This window comes from Psittacula echo (genome assembly GCF_963264785.1).
Source record: "Psittacula echo genome assembly, chromosome: 15".
In the NCBI taxonomy this organism is placed as follows: Eukaryota; Metazoa; Chordata; class Aves; order Psittaciformes; family Psittacidae; genus Psittacula; species Psittacula echo.
Window position 1 is genome coordinate 7,127,386 of NC_137751.1, and position 20,227 is coordinate 7,147,612.

General features: G+C 57.2%; 2 protein-coding genes across 4 annotated transcripts in view; one reads left to right on the forward strand and one right to left on the reverse strand.

The window, feature by feature from the left end:
* ABR (ABR activator of RhoGEF and GTPase) overlaps nucleotides 1-13,084 on the forward strand; it is a gene marked incomplete at its 5' end in the record, with an annotated part of 38,375 nt that extends 25,291 nt beyond the window's left edge. For both annotated transcript variants that reach the window (XM_080630126.1, XM_080630127.1), the window contains 13 exons: nucleotides 28-150; nucleotides 225-300; nucleotides 425-529; nucleotides 1,031-1,105; nucleotides 1,254-1,351; nucleotides 1,466-1,597; nucleotides 9,083-9,142; nucleotides 9,250-9,359; nucleotides 9,602-9,741; nucleotides 10,231-10,365; nucleotides 10,635-10,740; nucleotides 11,921-12,068; nucleotides 12,252-13,084. In XM_080630126.1, coding sequence (XP_080486252.1) covers nucleotides 28-150; nucleotides 225-300; nucleotides 425-529; nucleotides 1,031-1,105; nucleotides 1,254-1,351; nucleotides 1,466-1,597; nucleotides 9,083-9,142; nucleotides 9,250-9,359; nucleotides 9,602-9,741; nucleotides 10,231-10,365; nucleotides 10,635-10,740; nucleotides 11,921-12,068; nucleotides 12,252-12,341 — 1,398 coding nt within the window. In that variant the 3' untranslated portion in view covers nucleotides 12,342-13,084. The remainder of the gene's footprint in view (nucleotides 1-27; nucleotides 151-224; nucleotides 301-424; nucleotides 530-1,030; nucleotides 1,106-1,253; nucleotides 1,352-1,465; nucleotides 1,598-9,082; nucleotides 9,143-9,249; nucleotides 9,360-9,601; nucleotides 9,742-10,230; nucleotides 10,366-10,634; nucleotides 10,741-11,920; nucleotides 12,069-12,251) is intronic.
* A 109-nt stretch (nucleotides 13,085-13,193) lies between these two features.
* On the reverse strand, nucleotides 13,194-19,584 carry TIMM22 (translocase of inner mitochondrial membrane 22). Of its 2 annotated transcripts, XR_013958038.1 has the most exons (5): nucleotides 19,253-19,584; nucleotides 18,655-18,851; nucleotides 17,540-17,612; nucleotides 15,925-16,471; nucleotides 13,194-14,461 (listed from the first exon to the last, which is right to left on the reverse strand). XR_013958038.1 is itself a non-coding variant. In XM_080629800.1 (4 exons), the coding sequence occupies exons 1-4, from the start codon at nucleotides 19,482-19,484 to the stop codon at nucleotides 16,395-16,397; spliced, it is 579 nt and encodes a 192-aa protein (XP_080485926.1). In that variant the 5' UTR covers nucleotides 19,485-19,584; the 3' UTR covers nucleotides 15,863-16,394. The 2 variants fall into 2 exon arrangements, 1 of the variants encoding a protein (XP_080485926.1); XM_080629800.1 differs by lacking the exon at nucleotides 13,194-14,461 and having other exon boundaries at nucleotides 15,863-16,471.
* Nucleotides 19,585-20,227: the final 643 nt, after the last annotated feature.

Below are 20,227 nucleotides of genomic sequence, written 5' to 3' on the forward strand. Positions count from 1 at the left end.
AAGCTCCTCTTTGCTCCCTGCCTGTAGAAAGCCAACAAGGGGCAGAGCCGGGCCATTGAGCGCCTCAAGAAGAAGATGTTTGAGAATGAATTCTGGCTGCTCCTCAACTCACCCGCCATCCCCTTCCGCATCCACAACCGCAACGGGAAGGTGAGGAGGGTGGGCTGGGGGCTGGGCTCCATGCTGCCTGTGCACAGCCTGCTGCATCGTCCTCTGTCTTGCAGAGCTACCTCTTCCTGCTGTCATCGGACTACGAGAGGTCCGAGTGGAGGGAGGCCATTCAGAGACTGCAGAAAAAGGGTAAGTCTGGAGCTGTTGAGGTCCTCTTGGACCTCACAAGGAGGCCCCATAGGATCACAGTCTCTGGTCCCCATGGCCAGCACTGGCTGCATCCCTCTGAAGCTCCTCTCCTGTTCTCTTCCAGACCTCCAGGCCTTTGTCCTGAGCTCGGTGGAGCTGCAGGTGCTCACGGGATCCTGCTTCAAGCTACGCACTGTCCACAACATCCCGGTCACCAGTAATAAGGATGGTGAGTGTTACTGTACTGGCGGGTCCTTCCTTGCCTTCAGATGATGCTGGGGAGGAGCTGTGGGGTCCCTTGTCTGGAGCTGGGTCCCTGCTGTGGGACCGTGGCTGTGCAGGGGACAGCCACCCACCAGGTGGCACTGCTGGAGCAGAGTCTGGCTCCCAGACAGCGCAATCTCGGCTGGAACATGGGAATGCTTTGGGATGCTCCCCAGCATCCCCATGGGCTGTGCAGGACCAGGGTGTTCCCAAGGTGAGACCCACTGGGAACCTCCCTCAGGGTTGTCCAACAGCAGGAGACCTTGGGATGTCTGTCAGGGATGATCAGCAGAGGGGGAGGCATGTCCTCTTCCAGGCCTTAGGGATGAACATTGGGGTGTCACCACAAACACCCAGTGCTTGCTATGGCAAAGGCTGCCTGGAGGATGGCCAGCCTGCCCACGGGCCATGGGGCATGGGAGGTGGCCGCTGAGCCCTGACATGGCCTCTGCTCTCCCTACCACAGATGATGAGTCCCCTGGGCTCTATGGGTTCCTGCACGTCATCGTCCACTCCGCCAAGGGCTTCAAGCAGTCTGCCAGTAAGTGAGGGTGCCCAGCCTTTAGCTCGGGGGGGCTGGTGTGCTCAGAAGAGCTGGGGTCCAGCATGTGGCCCCGCTCTGCCCACAGTGGTCCCCTGGGAGCTGATGGGGATGCTCCTGGAGTGCTGAGTGGTATCTGCTCCCCCAGACCTTTACTGCACGCTGGAGGTGGACTCCTTTGGCTACTTCGTCAGCAAAGCCAAGACCAGGGTTTTCCGGGACACCACCGAGCCACAGTGGAATGAGGTGAGAGGAGGGTGGGATGCAAGGAGGGGACTGTATCCCCCCTTTCCCTTCCAGCCCCAGTTTTGAAGGTGTTTTGGGATGCTGGGGCTGAGCCATCCTCCCTCTGCATCCCAGGAGTTTGAGATTGAGCTGGAGGGCTCCCAGTCCCTGCGCATCCTCTGCTATGAGAAGTGCTACGACAAGACCAAGCTCAACAAGGACAACAACGAAATTGTGGACAAGATCATGGGCAAGGGGCAGATTCAGGTATGCACTGGGGTTTTTGAGCATCTTCTCACCCAGCGATGGACCCTTGGGGTGCCTGAGCTGGGAGGGTTGTTTTGGAGTGATGCCTGGAATGGGAGATGCCTGGCAGCATGGGAAATGGGGGACAGGGATTGTGGCTTGGGGTTGAAGGCAGTGAGGTGGATAGGCATCAGGGGTATGAGTGATGGTCCCAGGGCACAGTGGCTGCAGGAGAATGTGGGACAAAGCAAGAGGGGGTCCTGTGGAAGTGACCAAGCCAGTGGTGTTTCCGTTCTGCTGCAGCCTGTGGGTCTGCAGGGAGGGGTCTGGCCCCTGCCTCAGGAGGGTCTCTGGGTGTGCAGTCCCCCATCCCTCCCCACCAACTGTGGCTGTCCCCTCTGCCGCCATCTGCCTCCCCTGCGTCTCCATCAGCTGCTGTTATGGCAACGGGGGTTTCCAGGACAACGGCTGATCTGCCTCTGACTGGCGGTTGCCAGGCAGGAGGATGGAGGCCTGGGCTGCCCTGGGATGCTCCAGGTGAGCTGGACCAGGAAGGTGGCAGCCCCCAGACCCACCTTGGCCAGGCTGCAGGGAGGCCGAGGGCAGTGGGGATGGTTTGGGATGGGGATACCTCTGTGTGCTCCTGTGGGGACACCAGGTCCAGCTGCATTCCCTGAGGGACAGCATCACGCCTGGAACACAGGGCTCCAGCCAAGGCCACATCAAAGGGCCCAGCGCAGCTACTGGCTCCGTGGGAAAGCAGTTGAGGGCAGGTCCTCAGGGGAGCAGCATGGAAATGCCACTGGGAAGGGGACATTGCAGGGGGATGGCTCTGCACTGGGATGGGAGACAGGGGCTTGGCTTCGCCAGTGGCTTGTTCATACCCAAAATCACTTGTCTGTTGCCCGCTCCACAGGGAAGCGGTGGTGTGAGGGTGGCATTGGGCCAAGGGGAGGGTTGGAGCAGGGATGGGGCTTGATGCCCCTGGGGATCAGTCCAGCTGCACGCTCGGAAATAGCCTGGATCAACAAACATGACTCATGCTGGGAGACACAGGGGTTGGGACAGGGACAGCACAGCTCGTCCCTGCTGTGTACAAGTTGTGGGGAAGAAAGGAAGAGAGAGAAGGCACTGGGGCTGCTTTTCCTGAGGCTGGTTGGAGCAGGGTCAGGTTGGGGCTGTCCTGCTGTCACCACAGCCTGGCCCCTGTCTGGGAGTTAGCAGGGCAGGGATGGACAGCATGGCTATGGGCAGGATGAGCCGTGCTGCACGTGGGGCTGTGGGTTGTGGCCAAGCCCCTTTACCCTGAGCTGTTCAGGCAGAGATGCTGCCCTGGCTGGTCCCTGGGCTCATGGTGACCTGCTGCTGGTTCCAGTTAGCAGCAGGAGTGGGAGACATGGAGCACTAGCATCAGCAGCTCAGCAAAGACCCGTGGTGTATCTGGGGCTGCCAGGATGGCTGACACCCCCTCCCAGCCAGTGCTGTGCTTAGTGCCCAGCTCTAATCTGATGGTCCAGGCACGTGAGTCAGCCACGAAAGCAGCTTAGTGGCATCAGGGGCTTGTGGGATGAAGGGAATGGTGCAGCCCCTCTGCAGGGGGCAGGGGGAGCCTCCTGAGGCTGCAGTGGTGCCATGGGTGGGAGTCACATCCTGCTGGCACAGAGGATGTGGATGGGTCCATGGAGGGGCCAAGGCTGGCACCAGCCTCTAGAGCATCCTTGCAGTGAGCCCTAAGGGGTCTGCTGTGTGGTGAGTGTCTGATTCCACCCTGAGCTCCATTCCTGTGGCTGGCAGAGGGTGAGCACCCTGTGCCATGTGGGTGCAGCCAGTGGTTGCTCTATGGGAAGGTGTGTCTGGGTTGGGACTGGGAATGGAATGGCTCTGCTGTGGCTCCTGGTTGGCATTAATGCTGGTTTGTTGTTAACCCTGTTTTGCATGCGGTTTCCAAGGCTGGGACGTGGCGTGGTCAGGGTAGAGGTGCCATGGAGGGCTTGTGTCACTGGCACTGGAGGGTTTGGCCCTGCTCTAAGCTGTCCCAGTCACTCCCAGCAGCTGAGCTGTGCCCAGTGGGTGCTGGCAGGGGTGTCTGGTGCTATGTTGAGGTGGCAGATGGATGTGGAGCAGGCTGCGAGCACTTGTGTCCATACTGCAGAGGGGAGAGGCTGGATCTGGCCCCTATGGCCTAGGATGGGCAATGAAACAGGCAGTGGGTGCACAAAGGGTGTCTCATGGTGGTGGGGCAGGATGGAGCAGCCCCATCCTCAGTCCCTGTTTGATGCACAGAGTACAGCTTGTGTTGTCATGGGCACGGTGCCTGCCATACCCGCAGGGAATAGCTGCCTGCCTGTCTGTCCCCTCGATGGGCTGGTGGAGGCCCTGGAGGGGGTGATTTTGGTGTCGGGGCTCCCCAGACCTGCAGGGATCCACAGGGTGACCCGTGTGCACTCAGGGGGCTGCTGAGGTCTGGACTGGGGGCAGTGCACTTCCCTCCCAACCCTGCAGCTCACCACATCCATGCTTGTCAGGAGAAGCAGCAGGCAGGGACCCTTCCAAGGCTGGGGCACAGGGCAGAGCCCTGCCTGCACCCCGTCCCCTGCCCTGCAGCCCCAACACATCACCTCCTGGCAGTGGGGATGGCAGGGGCCAGGGCACGCCGAGCGGGTCCTTGCTTATCCCTAGGCCTGACAGGAGAACCCCTGAAGTCCTATCCCTGTGCTGAGATCGGGAGAGCCAGCCTGGCTCTTCCATGGAGCCGGGAATGCTGCAGCCAACAGCGCCGATGGCTTCCGGGGCTGCAGCTGCTGCTGGTGCTGAGCAGCAGATAATGGATAACGGTGGATAGTGGTGGATAACGGTGGATAAGGGTGGTGGGGAGGCCGGGTAGCCCCTCCAGCCCTCCCAAGCGGCTGCTGGTGGCAGGGCGAGAGTTAAACGCGTGGGGGCCGCCGGGGGGGGGCTGCCTTTGAGTCACTTCCTCGCAGGGGGAGGGAGGTTTTGGGGCTGCCGAGCTGCCTCTCCACAGCCTGGCTCACACCCTGAGGATGAGCCCTGGCCGCTCGCCTCCCCGCTGCCCTGGCCGGGCTCCCCTCTCCGGCCTCCGCTGACCCCACAGCAGAAGGGATGCGGGTGCTGTCCTAACCCAGCCCCGGCCACCCTCATCTCGCCTCCCTGAGCCGAAGCGGACATCGGGATGACGGAGGTGCTGGTGCAGCCGGAGGGCAGCCCTGGCCCCATGGGCGAGCAGCCGGAGCACGGCGTGGAGGAGCCCGAGGGGAAGCGTCCCCCCAACACCGGCGCCCGCCTCTGGGGCAGGGTGCGCAGCAAACTGCTCCGGCAGAAGGTGCCTCTCGGCGTGCAGGGGGGGACGGCTTTGGGGTGATGGTGGTGGGCTCCAAACGGGCTCTGAGATGGCTTTGCCGTGCGTGGTGGTCGTGGCTTTTTGGATGGTGGCTTTGTGGGGTAAGGGGGGCTCTGATATGGAGGGTTGTGGGATCCATGCATGGAGCAGGGGGGCTGGTGGGTGCTTTGGGAGCTCTTAGAAGCAGTCAGCAGCTTGTGGGGTCCTCGTTGCCCTCCTTCTGTCTCCCTCTGCATGCTGGGGGGAGTGGGGGGACTGAGCCATTTGCAGTGTGGGGTCTGGCAGAGGGGGGTGTGGAGCCCCCCTGCCCAGCCCCGGAGCTCACCCAGGAGGCAGAAACGCTTGTGGGATGACTGGGGCCAGGCTCCTGGAGTGCTGGTGCCTGTGTACCCCCATTGCTTGCTTTGCAACCCCTCAATCCCGGGACCCTCCAGGTTCCCCCTAGCTGGGGGCCACATCATTCTGCCCATCTTTGCGCTCGGATGGAGGGCAGGGGTGGGCAGCAGAGTTGTTGAGAACGGCACGGCACCATCAGGGGTTGCCCCAGAGCCCCTGCGATCTCCTGGGGGGCTCCAGGGGCTTCCCTCCATGGGGTCCCCCTGCGCACGGAGCCGCTGGCTCGGGGCTCGGCGGTGGCTGCGGGCAGGAGCCCCGCGGGGGCTCGGTTCGGCGGCAGCGGGGCCGCCTGTGACGCAGCGGCATTAACCTCGATTCTGAGCCGCCGCCGCCGCTCCCGCAGAGGGGATTAAGGGGCAGCGAGGGCTGCGTGGGGCCGCTCGCCGCTGGCTGTTGCTGGGTCAGAACATGGGTTTGTTTCCCAGCCACACGTGTCCTCACGGCTCCCCTGCTGCTGCCAACCGGGGGCTGCAGAGCAGGATGTGGCCCCGTGGTGCTGCGGGTACCTGCTGCTTCTCGGGTCGCTCGCAGACAGAGCTGTGAATGGTTGCTTTTTTTGGGGCTGTGCTTTGCCGCCGGCAGCATCTCCTGTTGTGGGGGCTGCTCTGCTCCCACGGCATGGAGCGGCTCAGGGACCCGGGAAGCGCCTGTTCCCTGGGGAGGGAGCTGCTGGTATGGAGGTCTAATGGGGGCATCTGCTTCCCAGAGGCCAGGCTGGGGTGTTTGTGAGTGCTGTGCTGATCTGAAGCAGCTCTGGATGTGGTAGGTCCCCCAGGATTCCGCTCCCCATAGCCATGGTGGAGATGGCCTTGCTGGCTGAGTCACCAGTTTGCTCCCGATGGCTTCACCCCAGGCTGATGGGTGACCTCATGGGTGTGAGGTGTGAGGAAAGGACATGCCCAGCCGGGCATCCCCTGCCCTGCTGCAGCATCCCAGTGCTCAGGATCCTGGAAAGCTGCTATGAGGGTATGGAGCTGTCCCAGCTCCTCACCTTGGAGCCCCAGGGACCCAGCGCTGCCTGGATCTGTCTTGGCTGCCGCTGCTGGCACAGGAGCTGCATCCATGGTGCACAACCTGGAGGTGTCTTGAGGACAAAATCCTGGGATGTGGCCTCATTCCCTTGAGTCCAGAGTCACCCCATGCACGAGACAAGCAGCAGGCAAGGGCTGTGGGATAAATTCCAGCAGGATTGGGGGTCTTTCTGCCACTGGAGCCTCCCCAGGACACACAAAGCGCTGCTGGGATGCTCATCACCTGCCATGCTGCTGCCTTTTCCTCAGCAATGAGGGGCTTTGACCTACAAGCAAACACCTTTGCATAATTTGGGAAAACAGGATGATGGCACATCCCTTTGGTTGGGAGCAGGAGGTGTTTCAGCTCCCCGTGGATAAGAGGAGCACTGCTGCGAATGCTGGCCTGGCCATGGATGTCATCGCTGCCAAGAGACCCCTGAGATGTAGGAGGGAGCAGCCTGGAGAGATGCTGGTGACCTCGCTGAGCAGTTTCCCAGACACAGGCTGTTTGAAGCTGGCTGATCTGCCGAAGAGGAGCTGACATCTGGGACAGCAGCATGTCACTTGTGCCATCCTGCACAGCGCTGGCCTCTGGGGCTCCCAGGCCAGCAGTTCCGACCAGCCTAGGATGTCCCTGCATTGTGCTGGAGCAAGGCAGCTCCCTTTGGAGGAGAAGGAGATGGTGTTGGTAGCAGGGATGGGGCGTTTGCCAGTGCTGTGTGGGCAGGAGCTGCCTGTGGCTCTGTGGGTGGATGCTCCTGTCCATCCTCCCACCCCTGGAGATGGAGCATGGGCAGCTTTGCTTCCTGCAGGGAGTTGGCAGCGTGGCGGTGCTGCCTGCTGCGTGTGGTGACGGCAGGCAGGGCTGGAGGGCCAGGCCATAGCTGGTGCCTTGTGGGTGCACAGGAGGGACCTGTAAGCTCAGGCTGGTGGCACTGGCTGAACTAGCCTACATTCAGGGCCATGCTGGCTGCTGCGAGGAGCTGGATGAGTTCAGTTCTGCCTGGCCAGGGGCAAGTGGCTGCAGGGAGGTGCTGTGCTTGGGGTAAGATGTGTGGTACTGGCGGCAGCCAACCTGGCTTTTATTAAAGCTTTCTTCAAAGCCTTGCTAAAGCCCTTCCAGATGTGAGCTGCCAGGAGCCAGGAGGACCCAGGGGATGGGGATGGGGAAGGTGTATGTGATGGTTGCAATTAAACTTGTGCTGCAGGAGGCACACAGCTCCCAACCTGGCTGGGGGTGAAGAGCTTTGCTGCTGCTGCCTGGGGCTCACAGGGTTGGATGCTGCTATGAAAAGGACTGGGCTGTGTGGGGAAAAGGGATGGAAGCCCCAAAGGAGAAGCGTTGGGTTGGTGTTGGCCTTGGTGTGTGTATGGGGACCTGGTGCTGGTGAGGGTTGCTGGAGCGCCAGGGCTTGGGTTCACTGTGATCCGGCTGCAGTCTCGTGATCCTGGTGTCCAAACCTGCTTCAGGGCCCCACGGGAGCCCAGGGCAGCTGCAGCCTTCCTCCTTCTCCTCCTCCTCCTCTTCCTCCTGCTCCCCCCGCTGCTGTTCCCAGCAGCCGCAGGGCTGGCGGGAGGAGGTGGCGTGGTGCTTGCTGGGCTGGAGCCAGCGAGAGGGCTCCACGTCAGGAGCCATTCCCAGGTCACGCTGGAGACCGCAGAGTTCCTCGTGGCACCATGGTCACTGAAGAGCTGCTTGGGTTCGATGTGGCACGCTTGAGCGTAGGGGAATGCCACAGTACTGGGTCTGTGCTGAGACCCAGGGCAGCTCGAGCCTGTCCTCAGGAGTGTGGGGTCTTGGTATGCAAGAAGGGACATGAGGGACCATAGGGTCCACCGCTATCATGACATGTGGTGGCTTCATGGGCAGCCAGAGGCAGGGGAACAGCAGCTCCGTGGCCAGAACAGCAGCTCTGGACATGTTTGTGCTCGCCCAGAGCATCTCTGAACCCAGCAGCTGTAGGAAACTCCCTTGTGTCCTTGATGAGTGACCCATGTGCTTGGCACAAGCCTCACTGGACAGCTGCATACACACAGTCCTGAGAGCCCGCGCCATCCCCTTCCCGCTCCTGCCAGCTCCCACATCCCATCCCCTTCCCAGAGGGAACATTAGTGCTGGGCTCTGCCCCGCTGCTGGCCCTGTGCATTACAGGGATCGATGGAGCTGGATCGATACCACCAGCTGGGGACCAAAAGGCATCTGCACCCATCTCTGCTCAGCCCTGGGGCCTGACACTCACCGCAGCATGTGCCAGGGCCTTGGGAACACCAGCACCTTGCTGCGGTGGCCAGGCACCGGGGCAGCATCATCAAGTCCCCCAGTAGCCCCAAAGCCAGAAATAGCAGAGCCCGTCATTCCCAGGGGTTATAAATAGCCTTGGCTATGGGGAGATGTTGTTTTTCTGCATGGAAAACGCTGCCCTAGTTCTGTTTCATCAATCTGCTGCCAGAAATAGTCCTAATTTCTTGGAAGTTTCTTGCCTCTTGGGTGTGGGTTAAAAATGCCTCAAGGGGCTCAGGGTAAAGCAGGGCAGGGGTGGCTGAGTCCACCTGGTGTCAGGGCACAGCCGGAGGGAACCCAGACCTTCCCCTCTCCATCCTCCTGCCATGGACAGCAGGTTGCCAGGGAAGAGCATGTCCCACATCCCACATTGTCTGTGGTTTGAGGGCTCTGGGGTGGCAGCGGGGCTGGCATGGGGCTGTGTCCCCACAGTGCTGACACACCATCTCTCCCCACAGCTGGACCCACAGGCCGTGCAGACGAAGAACTGGCACATGGATGTGATCGAGATGAACGGGGTAAGCCCCTCACTTCGATTGCAGCTCCTTCTCCAGGGCTGCTTCATGTGGCAATGGAGGTGATGGGCCAGGGTCAGGCTGCAGGTACTCACCCCTGTCTCCCACAGATCAAGGTGGAGTTCTCCATGAAGTTCACAAGCAGAGATATGAGCCTGAAGAGGACCCCTTCCAAAAAGCAGACCGGTGTCTTCGGGGTCAAAATCAGCGTCGTGACAAAGTACATGTGGGGCTGGGGGGCTGATTTGCTCCATTCCCTGTGGGCGTGGGGTTGCACCATGTCCCCTTGCTCCCATCCACACTGGAGAGCTTGGCTTTTGCTCTCTGCTGGGGACTTGCCCGTTCCTTCACCAGCCCTCTCCTTCCCACCCATCCTGCCCCTGGCCCGGGGTTTGCAGGGCTGTGCTGGCCACCATGGGATTCCCTCGGAATGTTTGCTTATGGCTGTGCTTTGTGAACCAGGCGTGAGCGCTCCAAGGTGCCTTACATCGTGCGCCAGTGCATCGAGGAGGTGGAGAAGAGGGGCATTGAAGAGGTTGGCATCTACAGGATCTCTGGCGTAGCCACTGACATCCAGGCATTAAAAGCTGTCTTTGATGCAAGTGAGTGCCCTGGGAGACGGTTTCCCTCCATGCATGTTCCCTTGGGAGGGTTTGCAGGCACCAAGCCCCCCTGGGTCCCCTGCCTTGCAAGTCCAGGGTCTGATTATTGCACTGCCTGTGTGGAAAATGTGCTGGTGTGCCCAGGAAGGGGCAGGGGGTGAGAAGGAGGAGAAGAAGCATACAGCAAAAGCCCAGAGGTCCCAGCCTTGTTTGTGCCTTGGTGTCTGAGCCGCTGCTGCGCCTGGCTGGCTCCGGAGAGACACTGAGTCAGGGCAGCATTGCAAATGGATTTGCAAATTATTCCGCATCCACTGCCCAGCCAGGCGGGAAGTGCTCGGCTTTCCCAGCCCCAGCCTGGCTCATGGAGCTGTGGACCCAGTGATGCTGTCTCTGCTCTCCAGCCAGCAGCCTGCCTGGGTAGCTGGGGTGACAGAGGGGGTTGAGAGCCAGAGGGGAAGGAGGTGTAACACATGGGTGCTCTCTGAACAGATAACAAGGACATCCTGGTCATGCTGAGTGACATGGACATCAATGCCATTGCCGGCACGCTGAAGCTGTACTTCCGTGAGCTGCCGGAGCCCCTCCTCACTGACAGACTCTACCCTGCCTTCATGGAGGGGATTGGTAAGGGGATGGGGAAGGGGTTGGTGCCCAAGCATGGCTCTGTTTGGCATTGCCTGCTCCAGGATGGGAGACTCCTGAGGGTCCTTCCCAGCTTGACCCACTTGGTTCTGGCTGTCCTTGCTGGCTCCAGGTCAGCTTGGGGCTCATGGTGCTGCTTCCCAGGGAGCAGGCAGCACTGGCTGCCGGGAAGCATCTGGCCATGCTGGGTCCCACTGCTGCACAAGGTGTTCCCAGCTCCTGTCCTGAGCCCGCTCCCTCCTTGTTTCCAGCCCTCTCAGATCCTGCTGCCAAGGAGAACTGCATGATGCACCTTCTCCGCTCACTGCCTGACCCCAACCTCATCACCTTCCTCTTCCTGCTGGAGCACTTGAAAAGGTAATGTGTTGGCTTGTGGTTTCCCACTGGGATGCCCAGTGCAGGCAGGAGGTGCAGGATGGGTTTGTCTCACTGCTTTGCCGTGGGGATTGGATGTGAATGGAGTTAGAGCCGCTAATTTCTGCGGTGCCTGTTTGGCCGTGGGCTGATCCTGAAGTGGAGGAGGATGGTGCTGTGGAGCAGGGCCAGCAACAGTGTCTCAGTGTTGAGCAGGCAGCAGTGGTTCTTTTGTCTCCCAACCCCTCCAAGAGGGTGCAGCCCTAGGCATGTCCCACCTGCCCCAGCACAGCATAAATCCCTTTGGTTGTTGTCAGTGTTGGCTTCAGGAAAACTGAGTGCTGTGTCCTTTCCCACCAGACCAGCAACAGCCCCTGCTGTTGTGACACCCTGTATCACTCATCCCAGGGCAAGTGCAGCACTGTGTGTTTTGATGGGCTCTATCTTGGCCCAGATGAAGCCCACCCGAATCTGGAGATGGACAGTTCTGGGGCTCGCTGGGGCCCCAAAACCCATAGAGAGCACAGGACAGCAATGCACATGCAGAGCCTGGCCGGAGCTGCCATGAGTCTGGGACCAGTGCTCACAGCTCATGTTACTCGCATCATGAAGGGTTTTTTTTTCCCCTTCTGGTTTGGCTAAAGCCAAACAGAAAAAGTGATTGAGCTGGGGGCTGGGGAAGGAAAAATCCATTTCCATCCTGAGAACTGGGCACAGCCAGTTCCCACATCTGCTCCCCTGGCCGGGGCTCAACCGAGCAGCCTGTGCCGGGGAGCACAGCTGCCTCCTAACATGGCAATGTTGTGGCCCTGGTTCCCTCGCTGCAGGCTGGCCGGGGTCCCAGGGGGTTGCAGGGGCAGGAGCCATGCGGGGAGGTGCGGGCTGGTGCGGGCTCCCCGTACCCTGCTGCGGCTTGGGAAGGGTGGAGGCTTCGCAGCACAGCAGCCAGCGAGGGCTTGGTCGCTGCCACATCACAGCCGGGGCTCCCCGCCAGCCCCAGCGGCTCTGGAGGAGGCCGTGAAGGGGGCAGAGCTCCCTGCCCTGCACCTGGGTTCGGGGGGGCTGTGAAGGGCTGTGGCAAGCTGGAGGTGCCCCACTTGCCCCCCACATAGCCCTGTGGTTGCCCCATTGCAGGAGAACAGCGTTAGGAGCTCATGTTTCCTCTCTTCCCCATGCGCTGCAGGGTAGCTGAAAAGGAGCCTATCAACAAAATGTCTCTCCACAATCTGGCCACGGTCTTTGGGCCAACACTGCTGAGACCCTCAGAGGGGGAGAGCAAGGGACACCTCACCCTAGCCTCTGACATCTGGTCCCATGATGTGATGGCCCAGGTAAGAGCCGTGCCGGTGGCACGGGGCTGCAGCCCGCACCAGCACCCCTGTGTGGGGAGCAGAGGGGTTTGCTTTGTCTGGGTACATTTGTCACTCTCTGCTGGATGTGTCTGCACAACGACAAGCTGGGAGGTGGCAGCTCTGCCCTTGTTTGGCCTAATACCCCCCGTTTGCCTGCTACAGGTCCAGGTCCTTCTCTACTACCTGCAGCATCCTCCCATCTCCTTCACTGAGCTAAAACGCAACACACTTTACTTCTCCACGGACGTGTAGCCTGCAGGGAGAAGGCACCAGCTGCAAACACTCCCAGCTCCCTGCGGAGGGGACACGGACTGGATCGCAGCCCCACAGGGAGACCGGCCCAGACCCGGGATGGTGCCGCCTGCAGCTCCTGTACAATCGTGTACCAGAGGCCCGGTCCCACGCCAGGCGCCGTGCCCCTCTGTAAAGTAGTCGTGTCTTATGTCCCTCCTTGTGTTCAGGAATTGTTTTTATGTATATTTGTTCAACGGAAGAGGTAGTGACTGACAAGGGCTGTGGACGCAGGCTTCCCCCTTCGCTAGTTTTCTCCTGGACTCCTTTCTGCTGCTCGTTCCTACCAGGCACCCTTGGTCTCGCCCAGCTCGAAGCCTGCAGCATCCCACGAGTGCCTGTTTTGCTGCCCAGCTCCCCTGCCCCACGCCTGCATGTGCAGCATCGACTTGCTTCAGAGGCTGGGAGCTCATAGGCTTCCCTCCGCCGTGACAGTGACCAGCTCTGCTTTGACTTGCTGCCTGCGCAAACGGACCCTGTGCCTGGATCCTGCTCTGGCCCAAGCAAACCTGCGATCACGAGAGCAGAGGAGCAGGGTGCTGCTTCCTCCTCGCCATGTCTCTTCTGGGTGCTTTCAGGCCAGTCCCCTCTACAGCCCTTACCCTGTGCTTTGCCTGTGCAGGTGTAGCATGGCAGCTACTTCCTTTGCTGTACCTCGCCTCCAAGTAGCATTTTGGGGTAACCCATCACAGAAGGCTGGAGTGAGAGGGGCTGTGCTGGTTTCTATCCACAGCAGGCTTGAAAGCCAGCCAGCCAGGCAGGTCTGCTTACTCCACCATGGGCTGACCCCAGGTCTGCGCTCTGGCACCAATGGGTCCCATAAGGGCACATGGATCCCAGTTTCCTCAACAAACCCTGCTGGGGTGGGGAACAGGGTCCCTGCTGTATCCATACGCCCATATCTCTGCTGTAGTAAAGCATATGCACCCCTGCAGCCCAGCACTGCCAACACTGGCTGCACCCTGTGGCACAGCCTGCTGGGCACCAGCATTCCTGCCATGGCCATGAGAAAGAAGGAGGGAAACAAAAACCTCTCGGCTTTCCTTGCTGCCCAGGGCAAATGGCAGCACATGGTCCTGCCTCGGAGCCAGCCCCGCTGCCAGACGTTTGTGCTCTGCAGCAGCTGGACAGTCACCCAGCCTGGAATCTAGCGCAGAGGGATGGGAGGAGGAAAGCCTTCATAGCCCTCACTACTGAAGGCAGAAGTGCTTTGTTCTCTTTCTCACAAAGCAGTTGCTGGTGGGTTAGCTCTGCCTGGCCAACTCAGGTCTGTTTTAGTTAGTGGCTCCAGTTCTTCACCCCCAGGCTGATGGCTGGAGTTGTCACGCCATGTCCCAAGGCAGGATGGCCACATGCCTGTGCTTGCTGCCAGGCTGTGCTCTGGCTGCCCCAGTGCCTGGCTCCCAGTACGTCCCCCACCCTCCCACATTCCCAGGTAGGTGCTGGGACCTGTTGGGACACGAAACCTTTCGCTCTGTGAGCTGAGTCCGTGTTCTCATGGGAAAAGCCCCCCCCTTCCCCGATTGCGTTGGCCCTGTGCTCTCCTGTGCCAAATGGAGATGGATGAGAAGTGACCAAGCGTATCCCTGCTAACAGTGGCATTGCCTTTACCCTCCTGACTAACAGACTGTTCCAGGTAGAGCCCAGCCACCTGCCACCGATGCACCAGGTATGTCCTAAGCCCACCTTCCCAGGGAAGGCAGCACCTGCCTGCCCTGCACCAGCAAAGCAACGAAAGGAGGGGAGGTCTTTCAGTCCCCCTCCAAAGGGCTCACACTCCAGACCCTGCTCCTCTTGACTACCAGCTAAACAGAAGGGAAACAGCATTGCAGAAAATAACCAGGCGTCTGTCTTGGCCCTGGACCCAGTAAGGAGGCCGAGTTTTCAATCTGACTGCACAACAGATCCCTGTGTGTGTCTGATTTGTTACATGTGTTCAAGTCTCTGTCCATGATACTGTCATTCCAGATGGAGACTCTGTACAGCCAAATCCTCCCCGCGCGATAGTGGCTGAAGGCCCGGTCCACGCAGCCCTGGCACAACAGGCTGCGGCCATCCGTATGACTGGCTTTTGCTTGTCCCTGCAGGAAGGAAGAGAGGGGGGTGGACTCTTGCAGCTACAGGTAGAATAGAACTGTTAATTAATATTTGACTTTCAAAAGTTGTTAAGGATATATTTTTGTTTGTGTTTTGTTTCAATTTCTGTAGATTATAAACTTTAAATGGCTGTAAACCATGTGAGGAGAACAAAAAAAGGTTAATAAAAATGCAAAGCCCCAACATTTGCACAAAAGGAGCCTTGTGGTGTTGCTGTTTGCACTAACTGATCACCTTGGCATCACAGCTTCTTCTCTGTCGTGGAAATCCTGCTAGTTGCACTTCAAGCCAGTGGTATATGCACAGGCATCGTGCCAGGCAATCTTTTAAGAGAAATCTTATGGTTTGGGCTAGATCTTTGCATTTCAGTACATTCTGGAGGAAAAAAACCCTGGACTGTCTGGAGCCAGCCTGTTTAATCAGCCCAGAATTACTCAAGCTTAAAATTCAGCTGACTTGCACAGCTTCTGGCCTGAGGATACTGAACAGGCACAGCAAGGGATATCAGGCGATCTGGAAACCTCATCTGATAGATCACATGGTGCTGCCTCCCCACTTCTTTCCATGTGGGAATGGGAGACAATATGCCTTCAAACTGACCACTGACCATCGTATCAACCAAACCACCCTGCTAGTATTGCTCTTCCAGGTAAGCAAGTGCTGTCACCATTCTGAGATCTCAGACTGTGGATGCAAAGGAGGGGAAGTGTGTGGGAGAACCTGTGAAGTGTGTGCACTGAATCTGAAATCCCACTGCCTCAAAAAGATGAGGGTGGGTGTTGGCCCTTGCAGAATGGCTCTATTGAAGGTTAAAATCAGCCTAAATTATCTTGAGTATATAAATTACCCCCTCAGGTCTGAGAACAGAGCTTGGTTAGAAAAACAAGAGTGCTAACACGAACGCAAATCAAAAAGGGAGCTGCTCCTTGACCTAATGAACACGTTTGGACTTCATTACCAATGTTCTGCAGAAATATCACTTCACTTCCCCCATTGTAATACCCAGAGGTGGTACAGGGATGTGATGGGAAACAGAGAGTGTGCTAAGTGAATGCCCAGTTATCTCTCTAACAGTGGTTTATTCTCACAACTCTGTGTTCCAGTCTTGCTATCAAACTGCTGGAACTAATAGTGTGAGCCCATGGCAGTTAAAGCAGTAGCAAGATGATTTTACTCCCACAGCGAGGTTAAATCAGGCTATCCAAGTGGCTACAGAGAACTATACTTCTGTAACAACCTTTCCCCCCCCCCTTAAACTGTTTTGTTCATCTGCCAGTAACCACATGGTTCTAAGGCTAAGGATATCGCTTTTCCCTTTAAGACATGGTAAAGAAATCTGGCTCTCATCTCTATACATGAAATGAAGCAAGTTGTACAGATGGTGGTTTGTCTTCAGCTGGTATTTTAAGAAAAGCCTGAAACAACTTATTTCTCCACAGGATCTTACCTCTCCCCAGCAGAGTAGCAAGCTGCAAACTGATAATCATTCAACACTTGCAGCACGTTCAAATACACAGTAAGCTAAATCACTGCAATTCTTTTTGATGCTTGTCCTCCTGTCTCTCTTGATGCTAGCAACAAACTTAATCAAAATCAGACCCAAAGGACTGAAAAAGCTCAGAGTCCAGGCTTGTTTCCTGGAAACTGACAGTCAGCTGATCCATCCTGGAGATACTGCTCACTGCGCCTGGCTCCATCCTCACATACTCCTGCAAGTCTGCCTGAAGCAGCATGCCAGGGCTCAGAGCCAGATTATTGTTAGTCATTCAGGAAAAGTGGCCAACACCATCCAGCTTGCACTGATCAGGACTCTGAAGGCAGTGGAAAGGTAAGCCTGATGGTTCTTGTGCCGTGATGCAGGCTCTTAGCAGCAGCACTGGAACAAAAGGGGAAACTTCCTCCCCGGAGATCCCACTGTTACCGTAGATAGTAATCAATTGCAGCAGAGAAAGCAGCAAATCCACCACAGCCGATAACTCCCGCCTTCAAACCAGCTGCAATGCAAAAAGGGTGGGAAAGAATGAGACAAAATAGGAAAGATCTTTTTCTTCTCAGTCAGTAACTAGCTTACGCTGTGCTGGCTTGACTAGCTTACACCTGCAGGAACCTGGCAGTCTGCTACCATGGAACACTGGCACTCCCACTGCCCAAAGGGATGGGAGGAACCTGGCACACACTGGACCTAAAACTAGCACAGCACAATGGCTGAGCCCTTTGTTGCTATATATGCCCTCAAGGGACAGAAAACATCAGTGGCCATTGCTGATTTCAGTGCACTCTGATGAGCACTGTGAGTGGTTTGCTGTTGGACTAGGGAGGGATAAGAAGAGTCACTATTGCTTTGAAAGGATTAGATCCAGGACAGACACAACTTAACAAGCTCAATTAGAAGCACTTTCAAGAGCACTTTCCTTTCTGCTCTCTGAACAGTTTTTTTCTTAAGGAGAGGTGAGAGAAGTTTGATCTTTCTGAATCATCTTTTCTGAGCAGAGCAGCTCTCTTCCTACTTGGAGCTTTTTATAGATGTCGTTAGCACTCAGAACTTCCCAAAGTCCCCATTAGTGCCTGCTGGACTAAATTCCCAGTGCTCCTGCTCTTTCATAGCTAAACAGAGTTATCTGTTTGAATTGATACATGAGAAAGGAGGAAAGCATTTTCCTCTCTGCAAATTAACAGTTAATGTCAATGAAATACATATACAAGCAGAACTTTGTTAACACAAGAGCTGAGCTTCAGCTCAGTATGTATTTTTGGCTCCCTCCCCTCCTTCCCATCCACACAGAACAGTGTGAATATCTAACGCTACTTCCTGCTTTTTCTTTCAAGTAAATTCTGTTGATTTTCCTCCAATCTCACTGTCCTATATGACCAAACCTCCCCTACCCACACATCTTTCAAGCTGACAGGAAAGTGAGAGAGCAGTTCTGCCAGTCTGGAGTACACTCTCATATTGACATTACCATAACCCAATGCAAAGAGATTTTCAGTCTATGTTCTGTTTAAAAATATCACCTGCTGCATAACCAAGTTCAAGTTTTATCATAGAAACAGGCACTACCAACCTCTGAAGCCGATTGCTCCTCCAGTGATGCAGCCACTGATAACACTGTTCTTCCAGTCTGACTTTCCACGATACTGTGGAATTAAAAATGAGTCAACAAGTAAATATGGACTAAACAGTGTCTGTACTAGCACCAAGAAAGATGGAATGACCTTCCAGCCCCTTTTCATCTGAGGATGTTCTTCCCTCTATTCTCAGCAGATGGCCCCCTGCACTCTCAAACAGAAGACTAGCAGGGCCAGGAGAAGAGGAAAGAACAGGTCACCCGGAGAGGTAAGACAAATCCATATGGTGCAATGCAGTGCTACAGCAAAGACTCTTAGGTGAGCTGATCCAGCCCCCAGAGTACAACACTGTGCACTACAACCAGCTCAGAGACTTTAACAGCACTGTAACTACACAAGTGCAACACTGAGCCTGGCCATACAGCCTGGTTTTCAGCACAGGTGACAGCCACAGTACCCTGCTGACAAAGATGGACTATTTCCAAGGACAGAGTACAGATCTCTTTGTTCTGCTCCATTGTGCAAGCAGATAGACTTTTCTTCTACATGAGCTATGAAATCACTGTGTCTTTCAATTAAAAGGCAGGACTCAAATTCATAACAGGCTTGTTTTCCTGTTTAAGAAAATGAATTACAGATTTACCACTGAGCTGCACAAGGTCACTTCTTGCTGTAGGGACAACATGAAAATAGGCCTTTACTTAAGAGCTTTGGTCAGAGGATCCCTTTCTCCATACGGAGTTTTTAGAAGCCCAAATTACCATGTGGCAGCTCACAGTTTGATATTTTACAAAAACAACAAGCACTTGTAGCTAGGGTTTTAAAACTTTAAAAAGTTACTTTTCAAAATAACACCTATACTTGCCAACACATTCAGGACTTGAACTGAAAACTACTTTGCTCATGTATGCTCTTCTGCTTGTTCTATCAGAGAACAGCAGTTCTGAAGACAGGTCTCAAACCTGAAAAGCTCTGATGGTCAAGAAACAGAATACGCTAGCCTACTCCCTTGCCCTGTTACAAAGGAGATATACATACTTACTGGATGTAGTAGAAGAGATTATTAGTGTACAAGAAAACATTTCTTACTGCTTAAGAAGTTATTACTCACAGATTCAACGACACATTCAGTGCAGGAGAACATGGCGCCCACAATGGCGAAGTTCTTTGCATAGGATATGCCCCGCTGCCCCATATCTTTGAGGACCTCTTTTGCTGTTGGCGTGCGATATGGATCCTTGGGATCAAACCCAACATTGGTGTCGATGCCGGCTGTGAAGACACCAAAGGCGCCTCCCAGCACAAACCCTGTAAAAGACAACCAGTATGAAATGAACCTGGGCTGGATTCAAGCAGCACATTCCCTGCAGGCACCACAGAACCTCCACTCCTGCTGCCTGTCAATGCTGCATTGTGAAAAGGGAAGTCTAAGAGCACAAATGTCCTGTCTCTTCATACTATGGAAGCTGTTGCTGACAGGCTGTGCTGAGGCAAGGCCGTGAGCAACTCTTCCTTTGCAAAGAAAGCAGACGAAAATCCCTCCCTGGGAGCTGTGACATACACTGGAGGCTTAGGTGAAGGAGAACTAAAACATGGGGGTCCCTGTGCTGCAATTTCATCTCTACCCTCCCTTTCCCGACCCCATGGCGGGGGCCCCCCCCAAGAGTCCCTCCATCCTCTCCCTGCCTCCCTCAGCCGCCCCACCGCACCTCCCACACAGGCCAGCGCCGCCTTGAAGGCGCAGCTCTCCATGGCGCGCTCCACCATCTTCTGCTCCTCGCTCTTGGGCGGGCTGGGGATTCCGCCGAGCGTGGCGGGGTCCCAGGCGCGGGGCCGCCGCTGCTCGCCCACCAGGTGCTGCAGCAGCATGCTGTACTGCAGCGGCGGCCCCGGGGGAGGCTCCGGGCCGCCCGGAGCGGAGGGTGGCGGCGCTGCGGCCATGATCGGCCTCAGACACCGGCCACCGGCTGGGCACCGTGTCCCGGCCCACTCCAGGCGCCGGTAACGCGGGTCCCGGCCGCAGCGGCGGCGCGCGGAGGCTCAAGGGAGTTGTAGTTCCGCTACAGGGAGGTGTCGGCAACACAGCATCTGCAGAACTACAACTCCCGAAAGCACCGCGATGCACGGGGCGGGTATGGGCGGGTCGCGCGTCTTCTCACGGGATTGGTCCCTTGGTGCTGGGAGGACTACATTACCCGGCGTGCCGTGCGCTATCCCCCTGGCGGCCGTTGGAGCCGCTGCAGGTGAGGTGAGGGCTCCGGTTGTCGGAGCATCTTCGAGAGCGGCGGCGGTGGCGGCAGGTGCGCGCGGCTCGGGCTCCGGTTCCGGCTGGGGTAGGCCGGCTGCCTCTCCAGGGGCAGCTCCATGCTGGGGGACGCTGAGGTGCCGCAGTGCGGGGCTGAGTCCCTCTGCCCTGCTGAGGTGCGGGGAGGGATGGGAAGCTGTGGGGTGTCGCGGTGTCGGTGCTGTCCTCCCGCCGTCCTCCCCTGACAGACTTCGGCTGCGCTGGTGTCTGAGGGGCAACAGGTCCGTGGCGGGAAGGTCGGTTGTAGCACGTCCATTGAGCGTACGAGACGAGGGCACCTGAGGCGCTGCTGGCTGTAGGTGTGGGGCGGCTGGAGCCCGCGGTTTGCCCCGACAGCCTTCAGGCGTCGTCTGAGGTGAGAGCTGAAGAGCCTTATGGT

What these genes read in the sequence shown, in the direction of transcription:
- TIMM22 (XM_080629800.1), bottom strand. Translation starts at nt 19,484, where the DNA reads ATGGCCGCAGCGCCGCCACCCTCCGCTCCGGGCGGCCCGGAGCCTCCC. An exon ending in GGCGCTGGCCTGTGTGGGAG is followed by an intron (nt 18,852 to 19,252) that starts GTGCGGTGGGGC and finishes TGTCTTTTACAG; the next exon opens with GGTTTGTGCTGGGAGGCGCC. An exon ending in AGGAGCAATCGGCTTCAGAG is followed by an intron (nt 16,472 to 17,539) that starts GTTGGTAGTGCC and finishes TTTGCATTGCAG; the next exon opens with CTGGTTTGAAGGCGGGAGTT.